Source organism: Salmo salar, chromosome 14, assembly GCF_965601325.2.
Source record: "Salmo salar chromosome 14, fSalSal1, whole genome shotgun sequence".
NCBI lineage: Eukaryota > Metazoa > Chordata > Actinopteri > Salmoniformes > Salmonidae > Salmo > Salmo salar.
Genome location: NC_138304.1, coordinates 95095849 through 95112962, shown reverse-complemented (window position 1 = coordinate 95112962; position 17114 = coordinate 95095849). Strand labels below are relative to the sequence as shown.

At 41.0% G+C, this 17114-nt stretch overlaps 1 protein-coding gene across 5 annotated transcripts in view; it reads left to right on the top strand.

Moving 5' to 3' along the window:
• Window positions 1-17114, top strand: part of col16a1 (collagen, type XVI, alpha 1) — a 164258-nt gene that overhangs the window by 58680 nt on the left and 88464 nt on the right. For all 5 annotated transcript variants that reach the window (XM_045694917.2, XM_082961292.1, XM_082961290.1 and 2 more), the window contains exons 23-30: window positions 1070-1231; window positions 1698-1742; window positions 1920-1955; window positions 2162-2215; window positions 2337-2387; window positions 2506-2649; window positions 10255-10290; window positions 10637-10744. In XM_045694917.2, coding sequence (XP_045550873.1) covers window positions 1070-1231; window positions 1698-1742; window positions 1920-1955; window positions 2162-2215; window positions 2337-2387; window positions 2506-2649; window positions 10255-10290; window positions 10637-10744 — 636 coding nt within the window. The remainder of the gene's footprint in view (window positions 1-1069; window positions 1232-1697; window positions 1743-1919; window positions 1956-2161; window positions 2216-2336; window positions 2388-2505; window positions 2650-10254; window positions 10291-10636; window positions 10745-17114) is intronic.

The following is a 17114-nucleotide window of genomic DNA, read 5'->3' as shown; positions in this document are numbered from 1 at the left end:
CTGATCTGTTAGGGACACCACATTAGAATAACTGATCTGTTAGGGACACCACATTAGATATAGTTGATTATCTGATCTGTTAGGGACACTACATTAGATATAGTTGACTAACTGATCTGTTAGGGACACCACATGAGATTAACTGATCTGTTAGGGACACCACATTAGATATGTTTGACTGACTGAAATGTTAGGGACACCACATTTAACTAACGGATCTGTTTGGACACAACATTAGACTAACTGATCTGTTTGGACACCGCATTAGACTAACTGATCTGTTTGGACTCAACAAAAGACTAACTGATCGATTTGGACACCACATTAAATTGATCTGTTTGGACACCACATTAGACAAACTGATCTGTTTGGAAACTACATTAGATATAGTTGAGTAACTGAACTGTTAGGGAAACCACATTAGATATAGTTGACTAACTGATCTGTTTGGACACCACATTAGACTAACTGATCTGTTTGGACAACACATTAAACTGATCTGTGTGAACACCACATTAGATGAAATGATCTGTTTGGACACCACATTAGACTAAGTGATCTGTTTTGACACAACAAAAGACTAAGTGATCTGTTTGAACAACACATTACACTGATGTGTGTGGACACCACTTTAGACTAACTGATCAATTTGGACACCATATTAAAGTGATCTGTTTGGACACCATATTAGACTAACTGATCTGTTTTGTCACCACATTAAAGTGATTTGTTTGGACACCACATTATACTAACTGGTCTGTTTGACATCACATTAGACTAACTGATCTGTTAGGGTCACCACATTAGATATAGTTGATTAACTGATCTGTTTGGGCACCACATTAGACTAACTGATCTGTTTGGACACCACATTAAAGTGATCTGTTTGGACACCACATTAGACTGATCTGTTTGGACACAACGTTGAACTGATCTGTGAGAGACACCACATTAAACTGATCTGTTTGGACACCACTTTAGACGCTACACCTTAAAGGAAGCATGCCTATTAGTGGGTGTTATCACTAATCTGACTCCCTGTTATGATGTGTGTCTGTGTGCTTGGCAGGGAGAGGTGGGATCGGATGGGGTCAAAGGGGAAAAGGGTGATGCATGTGCTGTGTGCCCCACCCTGGGTGAAATACCTGGTGCCAACATGGTTGCTATGAAACAAACTCTGACACTCAAAGGAGAGAAAGGAGAACCTGGGCTGGGACAGAAGGGAGAACAGGTGAATGTGTGTTTTTTGGAAATGAATGTGTAAGTGTGTGTTCTGTTGTGTTGTCTTGTGTGGGCCACAGGAGGGTGGTGGCACCTTCATTGTGGAGTTCCTGGCCTTGTGGAAATGGCTGGACGGAATAGGTGGAATGGCTTCAAATACATCAAACACATAGTTTCCAGGTGTTTGATGCCATTCCTTTTGCTCCTTTCCGGCCATTATTATGACCCATCCTCCCCTCAGCAGCCTCCTGTGGTGTGCGTGTGTGTGTGTGTGTGTGTGTGTGTGTGTGTGTGTGTGTGTGTGTGTGTGTGTGTGTGTGTGTGTGTGTGTGTGTGTGTGTGTGTGTGTGTGTGTGTGTGTGTGTGTGTGTGTGTGTGTGTGTGTGTTTGTTTGTTTGTTTGTTTGTACCTGTGTTGTTCCTGTTTCTGTGTATCTGACCCGGAAGTAACTCCTCCACTCTGTTGGTGCTTTACAGGGGGAGGCTGGACTCGTTGGCCTGGCAGGGCTAAGAGGGGAAAAGGTGTGTACTGAGTAAGGTTCCAAGTAGGACACCGGAGTTTTGACATAGTGCAGAGACTGATGGAATAAATGTGTTTATGTATCTTACCCATTAAAACGACTCTATTACTAGAATGTTGATTTAGTTCAAAAGCAATTTGTACAGTTCTGTTGACATTACAGTTTATCTTGTTTCCAGGGTAACGCTGGTGGCAAAGGAGCTGACGGTAAAACGGTGAGTGTAGACTACCATTAAGAGTGATTTCACTAGACTCTTTTCCGTGGCTGATAGTTTTATCAACATACTTTATATTCATAGTTGTCACCCGTTATGATAAAATACTTTCCAGAAATTACTGATGCAGAAATGATTTCAGTTGGCAGTTGCGATGCTCTTTGGAGATAAAGTGATGACATGTACTCTAACTATTTATCTGTTAGGGCAAAACTGGACCCAGAGGACTTAGTGGCAAGGATGGACTGAAGGGAATAAAGGTGAGAGATGGAGATAAGACACTACATCTAATACTGGCTGATGTCACCATGTTGTGTTATGTTGTGTTAGAGTGTGTAATGTTGTGTTGTGTTATATTGTGTCATTTCATTATTTTGACAGGGAGATGCAGGGATTCCTGGTCTGGGAACTCCAGGTCCTAAGGGCGAGAAGGTGAAGTGTGTGTGCGTGCATGTCTACACATGAAAGTATGGCTATCCGTGTGTCTACACAGGTGTGTGCGAGAGTTTTGCCACCCGTCCTAACCCAGTGTGTCTCCCGTCTACCCCAGGGTGCGTCATGTGAGGTGTGCCAGTCTTCTCCCTCAGAGGTGGGCAGTGGGACGTCCATTGTCAAGGTGCTAGCAGGTACGCCAGGTGAACCTGGCCTTCCAGGGCCTCCCGGGCTTCCAGGAGTGGGCGCCGATGGCAAACAGGTGAGACCACTCTACCTGACAGCAAGAGAGTTGCAACGGGCTTCTCTGCTTGCTTCGTTAACCAGGTTTGTCATAAGTTTGACGATGCTTGTTTAACATGACCAAGCCAACAACATACACATGGGTCTGTCGAACCTACCAAAAACACCAATCTGAACGTAGTTCAGTGTATACAGTGGTTCCTCCTTTACAAGTTGCGTCATATTGCAGCACACCTTGCGTGCTGCCGCAGAATTCTGTGGCACGTCATTTAATTCTCAGCCATTTTTTCTGTTACTGCAAGTTATTGCTAGTTTGACCACCAGAGGGCATCTTTGAGAAGCATTTGAAAGTATTCCGTATAGGCATTACCAGAGAATTGAAAACCTTTTTTGTAATAACATAGTATATGGGATTGATTTTAAGAAATTTGGCTTACCGGTAATTAATTTGATTAATAGTATGGTGTTTCTATTCAGAGAAAATCGAAAAACGAAACCCTCAGGGTTTCCGTTAGGATGGAATGGAAAATATGGCGCTGTACAACATGACGGTCGTGAGTAGGCTACAAGATTGGAGGATTCTTAATTGTTTGCCTTCATTAGACAACTTCCAATATTTCTGTAAATCAGGGATATTTATTCCCATAGTAATTCATTATGGATCCAGAACTAAATCAACATCTGCATTTTGAAAGGGTATTTTTTATCATTATTTTATTAACGAAATGTGTTTATTTGTTTATTTGGCTACTGTGCAGTCTACAATACATACTGTAGTAAACATGGGAAAGTGCCTAATTCCTTACATCAGGGAGAGCAGGCCATGTCTGTACTACAGAAGGGGGGCGTAACAATAATGGACCGCACCATGGTGAACAAAGGGCACATATATACAAATACAATCAGTGGGAATAGGGGCCAGGTGTGCGCTATGAAAGTTCCAGAGGGATCCGTGACAGTACTCCCCCCCCCCCCCCCCCCAAAGCGCTGCACAAGCAGCGCAATGACACCGGTCTCGAGGACAATCACAGGAACGCAGTGCGGGTCGATCAGGACCCAATGCAGCAGCCAAAGTAGCGTGGTTGTTGGACGGGCCAGTTTCTGCTGCCGAAGTTGCGTCGGACGGACCAGTAGTAGTGGCGTCGAACGGACCGGTTATGGTGGCGTCGGACGGGCCAGTTGTGGCTGCTGAAGTAGCGTTGTCGGACGACCCAGTTGTGGCTGCCTAAGTTGCGGCGGCGCCGGACGGACCAGTCGCAGGGTCATCGGACGGGCCATTCCCGCTGTCTCCTTTAATGGTCTATTATTCTGTCATGTCGGTATAAATGGTCGGGAGACAGGCACAGGAATGCGTAATAGGGTTTTTTATTTACCCAAATTACATCGTGCCATATACAGGCACGAGGACAAAGACCAAACAAACACTATACAAAACACAGGGTTGAGACCCAAACAAAAGAGCGAGGAGTACCTAGAATAAATACACAATTGCACAATGATTATCACACGGGACGAGACGCGTAATCTTCTGCACAAAACACGTGGCACGAAAGCCAAAACAACACAACACACGACCAATGGACATTGGAACAATAATCGACAGCCCAGTGGAAACCAAAGGGCACATTTATACAAGTACTAATCAGTGGGAACAGGGGACAGGTGTGCATAATGAAAGTTCCGGAGAGATCTGTGACACGTGCAGACTTTTTTCTTTAAATTATTGTTTTATGTAGGATGCTACATTTTTGACCAGTTGCAATTGTAAGTAGGCCTAATAAAAAAAAATCCTACTTCCATTAGGCTGTTCAGCCTCATAGCCTACCTCAGCCAGTTAAATTATTTTATATAGGTCTAGGCTCCGAAGAAATAGACTCCAATTAAGCCCTCTTGTTGTTTGTAAAGTCAAATTCAAAAGGCACTCACACATCTGAGCTATCTTTTTTCCAGGTGCATGGCAACAGCCGGATAAGATGAGGAAAAAGAGGAGGAACCCGCACACTGCTCTTGATCGTGTCATTGATCTTTAATAAGCTTTACGTATCGGCCTCACGGCCTTCGTCAGAGCTTTTGTGAGTTTTTTAAATTAGCACCCTTATGTAGACCTAGCCCCACCCACATCCGTTCTACGCATCGAAAGGAGTTGGAGGCGAAGGAAAAACAAATAAGTGCTACCCAATATAACAATATGCATTTCATAAATATTCAAATAAAGTGTGTACATAAAACGTATTAAGCATGTCTGTAAAACCACAATGAGGACATCGACCTACCAAGCCAGTTTTCATAAATCATTGGGTACAGTGTAAGAAAAATGTCAGAGTTTTCTGAAATAGGGGCGTAATTCATGTTCAAATTTACAACAAAACATACATAGGCATTTCATCATTAAGACCTTTAGGAAATAATGTCTGGAGGGTTGTCACGACTTCCGCCGAAGTCGGCTCCTCTCCTTGTTCAGGCGGCGTTCGGCGATTGACGTCACTGTCTTTCTAGCCATCGCCGCTCCATTTCTCATATTTCCATTTGTTTTGTCTTGTTCCATACACACCTGGTTTTCATTCCATAATCACACTGCATGTATTTATTCCTCTGTTCCCCTCCATGTCTTTGTGTGTAATTGTTTATTGTTATGTGGGTATCGTCAGGCGCTATACTTTTGTTAAGTTCCGTGTTTTTGGCACGCTTATGTTGTCATTTCTTGACCGGAATTAAAGTGCGCCTATTTACTACCTTCTGATCTCCTGCACCTGACTTCGCATCCGTACACACCCCTGACAATGGTGAAAATTCCAAAACATTCTCTTTTACTCAGAGTATTATTTATATCACCTCCCTGTCTGATATCTTAACTTTCTCTATGACACAAAATCTGAAGGTAGAAATGTCATGTTTTTGTTCATTAAAATGTACTGCGACTGGATAATCCCTGTCTTTTCTCCTAATTAAACTTTTATGTTCACTGATTCTCTGTTTGAGAGAACAAGAGGTTTTACCTACATAACACAGCCCACATGGATATTTAATAATGTAGATAACATGGGTGGTGGAGCATGTAATAATGTCATTTATTTGGAACCGTTTTCCTGTGTGTGGGTGGCAGAAATATTCACACATCATATTGTTGCACTGTGCACATCCTCTGCTTTTATAGCTACCATTTGGAAGAGGGCGTAAAAGAGCCTAGCTGATTTTCATTTGTGGCTGGCAGTTGGCATGGACCAATTTATCGCGTAAATATAACATGCCTGTGTTTTTTGACCGTATCGCCTACTTTTCGTGAGTTCAAAGTATATGTAGTTGGGAACATTACAGAGTGTTCTTTAGCCTTAGCGGGTCTTTTTTGTAGCAGTTCATCTCGTGTTTTCCCCCAATGGCAAATGAAGTGCTTCATCCACACATTGTGGAGAATAGCCTCTTCTTAGAAACCTATTGCGCATCTCCGCTGCTTTTTCTAGATAGTCCTGAAAATGATTTGTTGCAAGTTGGGGAGGAGGGGAGTTCACACCTAGCTCGGCTATAAGACAATTCTTTAGTAAAGGTTGAATAGTCGATTGTTCAGCTAATAGCCCATCCTGCTAGCTTGTGAAAAATGAATAATAATACTTTTTCCCCTTTCCACGTTAAAGATTCCAATTGGCACAGTGTTTTTAGCCACAATCGGCCCCAACCCCAGTTAACCTCTCTGGGCTAGTCAACAGCCAGTGGAATCCCGTGGCGCGATATTCAAATACCTTAGAAATGCTTCAAATACTTCAATTTCTCAAACATATGACTATTTTACACCATTTTAAAGATAAGACTCTCGTTAATCTAACCACACTGTCTGATTTCAAAAAGGCTTTACAACGAAAGCAAAACATTAGATTATGTCAGCAGAGTACCCAGCCAGAAATAATCAGACACCCATTTTTCAAGCTAGCATATAATGTCACAAAAACCAAAACCACAGCTAAATGCAGCACTAACCTTTGATGATCTTGATCAGATGACACTCCTAGGACATTATGTTATACAATACATGCATGTTTTGTTCAATCAAGTTCATATTTATATCAAAAACCAGCTTTTTACATTAGCATGTGACTAGCATTCCCACCGAACACTTCCGGTGAATTTACTAAATTACTCACGATAAACGTTCACAAAAAACATAACAATTATTTTAAGAATTATAGATACAGAACTCCTTTATGCAATTGCGGTGTCCGATTTTAAAATAGCTTTTCGGTGAAAGCACATTTTGCAATATTCTGAGTAGATAGCCCGGCCATCACAGGCTAGCTATTTTGACACCCACCAAGTTTTTGGTACTCACCAAACTCAGATTTACTATAAGAAAAATTGGATTACCTTTGCTGTTCTTCGTCAGAATGCACTCCCAGGACTTCTACTTCAACAACAAATGTTGGTTTGGTTCCAAATAATCCATAGTTATATCCAAATAGCGGCGTTTTGTTCATGCGTTCAAGACACTATCCGAAAGGTGACGCGCCGTTGCATATCGTGACAAAAAAATTCAAAATATTCCATTACCGTACTTCGAAGCATGTCAAACGCTGTTTAAAATCAATTTTTATGCGATTTTTCTCGTAAAATAGCGATAATATTCCGACCGGGAGAAGTTGTTTTCGTTCAAAGACTCAAAGAAGAAAATGGACTCTTCTCGTGCCAGCGCGCACCCGTGTCATTGTTCTCAGATCAACCACTATCCAAATGCGCTACTGTTTTTCAGCCAGTAACTGCAGAGTCATCATTCAACGTTCTGGCGCCTTCTGAGAGCCTATGGGAGCCTTAGAAAGTGTCACGTTACAGCAGAGATCCTCTGTTTTGGAAAGAGATGACAAAGAAGGCCAAGAAATGGTCAGAGAGGGCACTTCCTGTTTAGAATCTTCTCAGGTTTTGGCCTGCCATATGAGTTCTGCTATACTCACAGACACCATTCAAACACTTTTAGAAACTTTAGGGTGTTTTCTATCCAAATCAAACAATTATATGCATATTCTAGTTACTGGGCAGGAGTAGTAACCAGATTAAATTGGGTACGTTTTTTATCCGGCCGTGCAAATACTGCCCCCTATCCCCAACATGTTAATACATTTGGGCACAGTCGATAGCGTGCTGGACTTCGGGCTAGAATGTTGAGGGTTCGAAACCTGCTCCCTGCTTGCTATTATGAATGAGTTTGATACACCTGGTATTGGATATGGCTGAAAAAAAACTTGCTAAATAGCGATTTTAGTAAATTAACTTTATGACAAAAAAAATATGTACAATCTTTTGTCTCTACATTAACTAACATATTCCTCTCAATTGTACATTTTTTGCTTGACTCGTTATGACGTTATAACTACATACATTTGCTTCCCCGTAATGTTTTGTCAGCCATCTTTGCTGAAGTCACCAGGGACGTCAAATTCGTCATTGGAACCACTCAATATGATTGGTCAAATAAAAACCTTGGGACCCAACTGCATAATGAGTGCTCTAACTCCCCCTTGTGGTGGTCTGGAGCAATGAAGCCGTGATGCTGGGTACCTCTAAGTCCCGCTGTGTAAGCTCAAAACTTTTAAAGGAGGAACCACTGTACCTACATCTTCAATATTGGAAAAGCCAGTTTATGACATACAGTTGAAGTCAGAAGTTTACATACACCTTAGCCAAATACATTTAAACTCAGTTTTTCACAATTCCTGACATTTAATTCTAGTAAAAATTCCCTATCTTAGGTGAGTTAGGACCACCACTTTATTTGAAGAATGTGAAATGTCAGAATAATAGTACAGAGAATAATTTATTTCAGCTTTAATTTCTTTCATCACATTCCCAGTGGTTCAGAAGTTTACATACACTCAATTAGTATTTGGTAGCATTGCCTTTAAATTGTTTAACTTGGGTCACACGTTTTGGGTAGCCTTCCACAAGCTTCCCACAATAAGCTGGGTGAATTTTGGCCCATTCCTCCTGACTGAGCTGGTGTAACTGGGTCAGGTTTGTAGGCCACCTTGCTTGCACACGCTTTTTCAGTTCTGCCCACATATTTTCTATAGGATTGAGGTCAGGGCTTTGTGATGGCCACTCCAATACCTTGACTTTGTTGTCCTTAATCCATTTTGCCACAACTTTGGAAGTATGCTTGGGATCATTGTCCATTTGGGAGACCCATTTGCGACCAAGCTTTAACTTCCTGACTGATGTCTTGAGATGTTGCTTCAATATATCCACATAATTTTCCATTCATCATGATGCCATCTATTTTGTGAAGTGCACCAGTCCCTCCTGCAGCAAAGCACCCCCACAACATGATGCTGCCACCCCCGTGCTTCACGGATGGGATGGTTTTCTTCAGCTTGCAAGCCTCCCCCCTTTTCCTCCAAACATAACGATGGTCATTATGGCCAAACAGTTATATATATTTTTTCATCAGACCAGAGGACATTTCTCCAAAAAGTACGATCTTTGTCCCCATGTGCAGTTGCAAACCGTAGTCTGGCTTTTTTATGGCGGTTTTGGAGCTGTGGCTTCTTCCATGCTGAGCGGCCTATCTGGTTATGTTGATATAGGAGTCGTTTTACTGTGGATATAGATACTTTTGTAACTGTTTCCTCCAACATCTTCACAAGGTCTTTTGCTGTTGTTCTGGCATTGATTTGGACATTTCACACCAAAGTACGTTCATCTCTAGGAGACAGAATGTGTCTCCTTCCTGAGCGGTATGACGGCTGCGTGGTCACATGGTGTTTATACTTGCATACTATTATTCGTACAGATGAACGTGGTACCTTCAGGCGTTTGGAAATTGCTCCCAAGGATGAACCAGACTTGTGGAGGTCTACAAATTTTTTTCTGAGGTCTTGGCTGATTTCTTTTGATTTTCCCATGATGTCAAGCAAAGAGGCACTGAGTTTCATGGTAGGCCTTGAAATACATCCACATGTACACCTCCAATTGACTCAAACGTTGTCAATTAGCCTATCAGAAGCTTCTAAAGCTATGACATCATTTTCTGGAATTTTCCAAGCTTTTTAAAGGCAGTCAACTTAGTGTATGTAAACTTCTGATCCACTGGAATTGTGACACAGTAAATTATAAGTGAAATAATCTGTCCGTAAACAATTGTTGGAAAAATTACTTGTGTCATGCACACAGTAGATGTCCTAACTGACTTCCCAAAACTATAGTTTGTTAACAAGAAATTTGTGGAGTGGTTGAAAAACGAGTTTTAATGACTCCAACCGAAGTGTATGTAAACTTCCGACTTCAACTGTATGCAGGTAATCCCCCACCTAACGCAGAATACGCCAAAGTGAACTATACATATCATTTACATGGTAAACTACTGTTTCACCCTGCTTAATTACATAGTGTGTGCCTCAGTGGTTAGCACTTTGTCAGGGCTTTATATCTGAATAGGTAGAGGCTTGAACAGGTGTGTGTGTGTGTGTGTGTGTGTGTGTGTGTGTGTGTGTGTGTGTGTGTGTGTGTGTGTGTGTGTGTGTGTGTGTGTGTGTGTGTGTGTGTGTGTGTGTGTGTGTGTGTGTGTGTGTGTGTGTGTGTGTGTGGGACTATTATAGGTGGGTATCACTCTCACTCTCTTTCTGTCTTCTCCTGTCTCTTTACACAGGGTGTGCCAGGTCTTGATGGTCTAAGGGGAGAGAAGGTCAGTTCTTTATGTCAGGTTGCTCTTTATAAAAGTCTCTGAGTAGCAATAACCTTTTACTGTAGTGGTTAAATCAGGGTCACACAGAGTGTTTCTTGGTAGTCTTAAACAAAACTACTTTCAAACACTCTGGTATCACAAACCCAGATTAAACCGATTACTGGGTTTAGGTACTTGTTTAATTCAGACTAATAATAATTTGATGAAGCTTTGTGCATTGTAATCAGTAACCTTGAATTATTATCCTGGACTGTTGTTAAATCAATCTTCATTTCTGAATGTTTAAGTACGAGTCACAGACCAGATCCATGTTTTTAATGACAACATCATGTGTCTCTGTTGCTAGGGAGACCAGGGTGAGCAAGGAGACCAAGGATTGGCCGGAACCCATGGAACCCCGGGCCTGCATGGAGAGCCTGGTCGGGATGGACTAACTGGACTGAAAGGAGAGAAGGTATGGAATACCCAACCAACCAACCTATCAATGAGTCAGTCAGTCTGGCTGTCTGGCTGTTTAGCTGGACTGGCTGGCCCTCTGTCTGGTTGGCTGTCTGTCTGGTTGTTTATCTGTCGATCTCCCACATCTGTCAAAGTATCTTATAACGTATCCTAGGGCTGGGCGATATGACAATATATTTCGTGTGACGATAGAAAAACGTCTATCGCTTCATATTATGCTCTTTCGTTTATTTCGTTGTGTCGCAATTCACATTCTTTACGGCAATATTTTTAATCAATTGGACATCGCTTTGCGTTCTTCCACATTCTTCCACATGCCGTGTGGAAGGAAATTTGCAACACAAATAAACATGGAGGAGAGGGAACGTGACAGTCGAGAAACGGAGGTTTCGTGAGTTGGTGCTAACACTCGACCCAAGGTACCACATTTAAATACATTTTACTTGTTGAGTATAATTCAAAATGTAATAAGAAATAGGCCTTTACATGTGGTCATTTTAAATAAACTATTTATTCATTGAATTTACAGAAAATGTGTATATTGTGATATGTATCGTTATCGGGATATGAAATAACCTATATCGGGATATGAGATTTTGGCCATATCGCCCAGCCCTAACATATCCTTATTTCTCTATATATTTTGCATCCAAGATCTATTTATCTATCTATATATCTATCTATTTAACTAAGTAACTGTTAGATACTAAATAAACAGAGTAAAAACTCAGGGATGACTAGTAAAGCTCAAACCAAGTTTATTCACCGACTGGGTCACCCAGCTGCATAAGACAAAAACATATTTACACAAGCACTGGTATTAAACCTTCCTCCTATGCTTAGTCTCCTCCTTACACATCTGGACAGCCAATACATCTCTGTTGCTATACAGGACTTTAGTGATTGTCACGTCCTGACCATAGAAAGCTGTTATTTTCTATGGTAGAGTAGGTCAGGGCGTGATGGGGGTTTTCTAGTTTAGTTTTTCTATGTTGTTATGTTCTAGTTTTGTATTTCTATGTTGGGTTTTGTTTGGGATGATCTCCAATTAGAGGCAGCTGGTCATCGTTGTCTCTAATTGGAGATTATACTTAAGTAGGTGTTTTTCCCACCTGGGTTTGTGGGAGATTGATTTTGAGTTCGTGTATGTTTCACCGCTGCGTCACGGTTTGTTGTTTTTTGTTCTTTAGTTATGTGTATGTATTGCATAGTTTCACAGTGATAATAAAATGTGGAACGCCACACACGCTGCACTTTGGTGCGCTCCTTCCTACGACAACCGTGACCGTGATGCCTGTTCTCTCTCACTTCATCTGACCTGACCTCGGCCAAATTCCTCACTCTTCCCCAAATCACGGCTGTCCTTTTGACTTGTACCAGACCGTGGCCCTTCTCCTTTCTAAAGGATACCTGATGTCTAACAACAGAATGTAAATGTTCTGCATTCCCCTCTCTCCCTCAGTAACATGAGTGAGGATATTTCAGATTTCAAGTTCAGAACCCATCAGTCCCCCCTTTTGAACATTAACTGTTCAACATTATATAAACTTGGAAATTGCTTATAAATGAACAAAGAAAATAAAACATGAACAACATTCACAGTTGAATATTAGGTTTTCACCTCCGAGACTTAAGGCCTCTGATCTATAATTACACTATGCACACTCTTATTTCCATCTCTCGTCTGATATCTGATAATGACATTTCAGCTGGAGCTTTTGACTTTCTCCATTTCCTCCTTCGGGTTCCTAAGAGAGTGATAGCACAAGACTTGAAAAGCAAAAAGAAACACACAACATAGCAAGTATTTTTAATGTGTTAAGCTATGCATATTTATATATGCAAAGTCAAACCGAAGTTTGATAACGAGACGATTCCCACTCTCTCTTTGCCTGACTCTATGCCTTAAGGATATTTTCCTGCTGGGCTCCACAAAAATGAAGGCCCTAAAAACAACGTATGGTTTCACCCAGTCTTCCCCTGTCTGGCCACAGGTTCCAAGAGGTGTTCCCAAGTCATGTCATTTTCACTTCGCTCCCCATCTCCTTCTTCCTCCTAGCCACCCGATATACACGTGCGATGGCCTTAATCAACTTTACCTCATCTTGAGTTAACTCAGCACTGTATATCCATTTCAACATCAAGGCCCTCGGAAGATGATATCCCAACAATGCTACTAAGGTAACCTCTGCAACAACTAACACTGCCCATGACGCAATTTACGCTATAGTCCAGTTCCATGCTGTTACTATGGCATCCTTCAAGCGTTGTACCTTCTTTGACAAACCCCTCACTGAAAGTTGGCAATAGTGTCTGAAATGACAACACTATCTCTGCTACTCCCACCATGATCTGAGTATGTGTGACGTTCAATTTAACTTCATAGTAGTCTCCTATATTGTGCACATAGGAGCTATCCCCTGATCAATCAGAGACTCTAAAAGCCCCTTCCTTAATTTATGAGCCACACAAATCTCCGCTCAAGTCACATTCCATTCCGCTTTTCCAATTCCCTGTAACGTTAATGCCGTGGTTTTTGGGACTCCACAGAATACACTGATGTCGATCCTGCCAGACTCTGCAATTAACAACCTTATGCAAACATTCTGTCTCAAACACATGCCCCGCATGTACATTGGCTCTGGCCACAAATACATTTGCACATAAATCATTCCATCTAACACATAACAAATTAGTCACTACTACTCAACTTCTATAGTTATAAACATATTCAAACATTCTCAAGTCAATTAGTCAATTTCGAACAATCCCTCCTCCGGAACAATGATCACTTCCACGACACCTAGAAAACATATTGACGAACAGGGAAGAAAGAAAATATGTTTAATCATTTCACAACACCCTTGATGCGAATGAGATTTGGGCAAGAACTGTCCATCCGTTCTGTTCTATGCCAATGGGATGCTAGTCTCCATGCCAGTCTCCTTCATCCTCATCCTCGGGTGTCAAAGCAAGACACAGACTATGAGCCTTGTATGTAATCAATTGTACTGTATCATCCAGCATGCCATATGTATTGATGTGGTTTAAAACCTGTTTGGGTAAGGCGTGCCGCTAGCGGCACGCCTGGCAAACATCCGTTGAAATTGCAGAGCGTGAATTTCAAAAACAGAAATACTCATAATAAAAATTAATAAAACATACAAGTGTTATACATCGGCTTAAAGATTAACTTCTTGTTAATCCAGCCGCTGTGTCAGATTTCAAAAAGGCTATACAGCGAAAGCATACCATGCGATTATCTGAGGACAGCACCCCGCGTACAAAACCATACAAACATTTTCCAGCCAAGTAGAGGAGTCACAAAAGTCAGAAATAGCGATAGAATGTATCACTTACCTTTGATGATCTTCGTATGGTTGCACTCACAAGACTCCATGTTACACAATAAATGTTTGTTTTGTTCCATAAAGTCCCTCTTTATGTCCAAAAACCTTGAAAAATCCAAATAGTACCAGTAAAGTTTGTAGATATATGTCAAACGATGTTTATAATCAATCGGCAGGGTGTTTTTTGTCTAAATAATTAATAATATTTCAACCGGACAATAGCGTCGTCAATATAAAGGAAAAACAACAAAAGGTGCGCTCTCGGTCGCGCACACCAAACAGGTCTGGGAATTTCCACTGTCCACTTATTCAAAGTGGTCATTCTCCCTCATTTTTCAGAATAAAAGCCTGAAACAATGTCTAAAGACTGTTCACATCTAGTGGAAGCCATAGGGAACGCAATCTGGGTCATATCCCTATATATGGTGGATAGGCTTTCAATGGAAAAACACCCATTTCAAAATAATTGCACTTCCTGGAGGGATTTTCCTCAGGTATTGGAGTGGCCATCACAAAGCCCTGACCTCAATCCCATAGAAAATTTGTGGGCAAAACTGAAAAAGCATGTGCGTGCAAGGAGGCCTACAAACCTGACTCAGTTACACCAGCTCTGTCAGGAGGAATGGGCCAAAATTCACCTAACTTATTGTGGGAGCTTGTGGAAGGCTACCTGATACGTTTGACCCATGTTTAAATAATTTAAAGGCAATGCTACCAAATACTAATTGAGTGTATGTAAACTTCTGACCCATTGGGAATGTGATGAAAGAAATAAAAGTTGATATAAATCATTCTCTCTACTATTATTCTGACATTTCACATTCTTCAAATAAAGTGGTGATCCTAACTGACCTAAGACAGGGAATTTTTACTAGGATTAAATGTCAGGAATTGTGAAAAATTGAGTTTAAATATATTTGGCTAAGGTGTATGTAAACTTCCGACTTCAACTGTACATAGAAATTGATAATACTTTGAACATGAACAACCGCTCTTTCGAAAAGAAATTGCAATTTACATATTTACGAGTGTCTGTCTTTGTTGTCCCTCTCTGTGATTGCCGGTCCGTCTGCTGGATAGTCAGTCGACAGAGAGCCTCTGGTTTGTCCACCGGAGATCCAAGTCGTAGGTTGTTAGAATGGATACCTCAGACTACCATTCGGAAATGTTCTTAGATTGAATGCGTTTACCAGACTAAAGTAGTTAAACAGCTGCAGTCTGAATAATTGTTCTTTAGTTTGTAGATTTCTTTGCCATTTCAACGTGGGAATGATCTTCACGTTCTCTGGTCTTGTCCTTTGGTAGAGTTGTAGTTCTTAACCATTTCAACATGTAGCGTCAGCTCCATGTTTTCTAGTCTTCTTAACTATTCGAGACGTCCGGCTTACCGTGGGTCTCTTTGGCACAAAATGCACATTTTGTCACAGTGGTTTTATACTATGTGGAAGAAGTGGGCATTCCATGACATCGATGTAAATGTCTGTACTCACGGGGGTGTGGCCACTGACTAGTTAAACTTTATATGAAAATCCATACTCTCATTTGGAAGGCTCACATCACATTTCACCTTTTCACAAATAGTTTCATATGTAATCATATACGTTTCACAACATTTAGATGTAAACCCCATAAATGAGAACTGTACACAACCAGAGGCACAGTAGTGTGTTTTTTCTGTCCTTCATAAGATCACCAAATCAAACACACTCGACATGACTGTCGCTAAGTGTCCACGGACCACTCCCACATTCTCAAAAATATAAATATTGTTTAATTATTTAAACTTTTGATGTCCAAGTGTCTCTCTGTGTTCCACAGTTTACATTCTAATCTCGAACACTGCAGAGCATAGAGGCAGCATATTTTACGACCGCCATAAAACAGCCGACTTCCCTCTCTCCCCCTCTACGAGAGAGAGCACGCTGTAGAGCGGACCCTCTGTAATCTGATCCTTCAGATCATTACAGGAGAGTTATGACACTGGCAACCTCACCACAGAGTTACCGGGTCAGGGAGTTAACCCTTAGTGAGAAATCCCAACAATACAGCAGACCCAATCTGGTGAGATTTGTATCGAAACAAAGACAAAAACAAGAACCCAAACAACAACAGCAATACACACATCACTCAAGGTGGGGAAAACCTCAATCCATTTGGAGTAGCTGTCAACCATTATCAACATATCTTTTTCCTTTTATATGCAGATTGAACAAAATGTGCATATTTACCAAAGGGCCAGGGCCCCAGGGAACTGGTGATTTCCCCTTTAAACACATGTCTCACATTGTGATTCATCTGTAAAAAAAATTACAAAAAAAAACAACACTGCCTGTTAAAACAAAGATAAACAAATTAGAATAACAAATCAAATTATAGTTACAATGCTTGATAACTATATAAGGAAATAATTGTATCCCATAAGGTAATGGTAAAATAGACTAGAGACAGGTGTCCCTCATTGATGTTATTCTTAAATCTCACCAAATGTCTCTATAATTTCTAGTGAGGTTGATCAGGCCTCATCAGAGAGTCAAGACAAAGGTCATTCAACACCTTTAAGTATTTCTATCCCTTTTCTTTCCCTGTACTTCAGAAACCATTTAACATTTCAAACATTTCCATCATTTTGCGTGCCCAGTTTAAAACCAAATTAAAAAGACCCCACACAATAAATCAAACACAGTATTAACACCACTAACAAATAATAATAACCTGTGAGTTGTGTGTGTGTGCTGGTGTGTGTGGTAAACCGTAGGGCAAAAACACACAAATGGCCAGGCCTTACTTATTGAGGAACTCCCTTTACGGCCGGATCCAGATACCTTTATATTTATAAAACTGCAGAATTTCACTAACTGCTCTCCCAAGACAACAGTCTCGGAAAACATTCCAAAGAGAGATAATGACACCCGCTCCTCGAGGAGGTGTACATTTAGTTAGTATTCACTATCCTACCTCTTTATCAGCAACCCAAAAGTTTTAATTACAAACAAAACATGATAATGATAAGTCCAC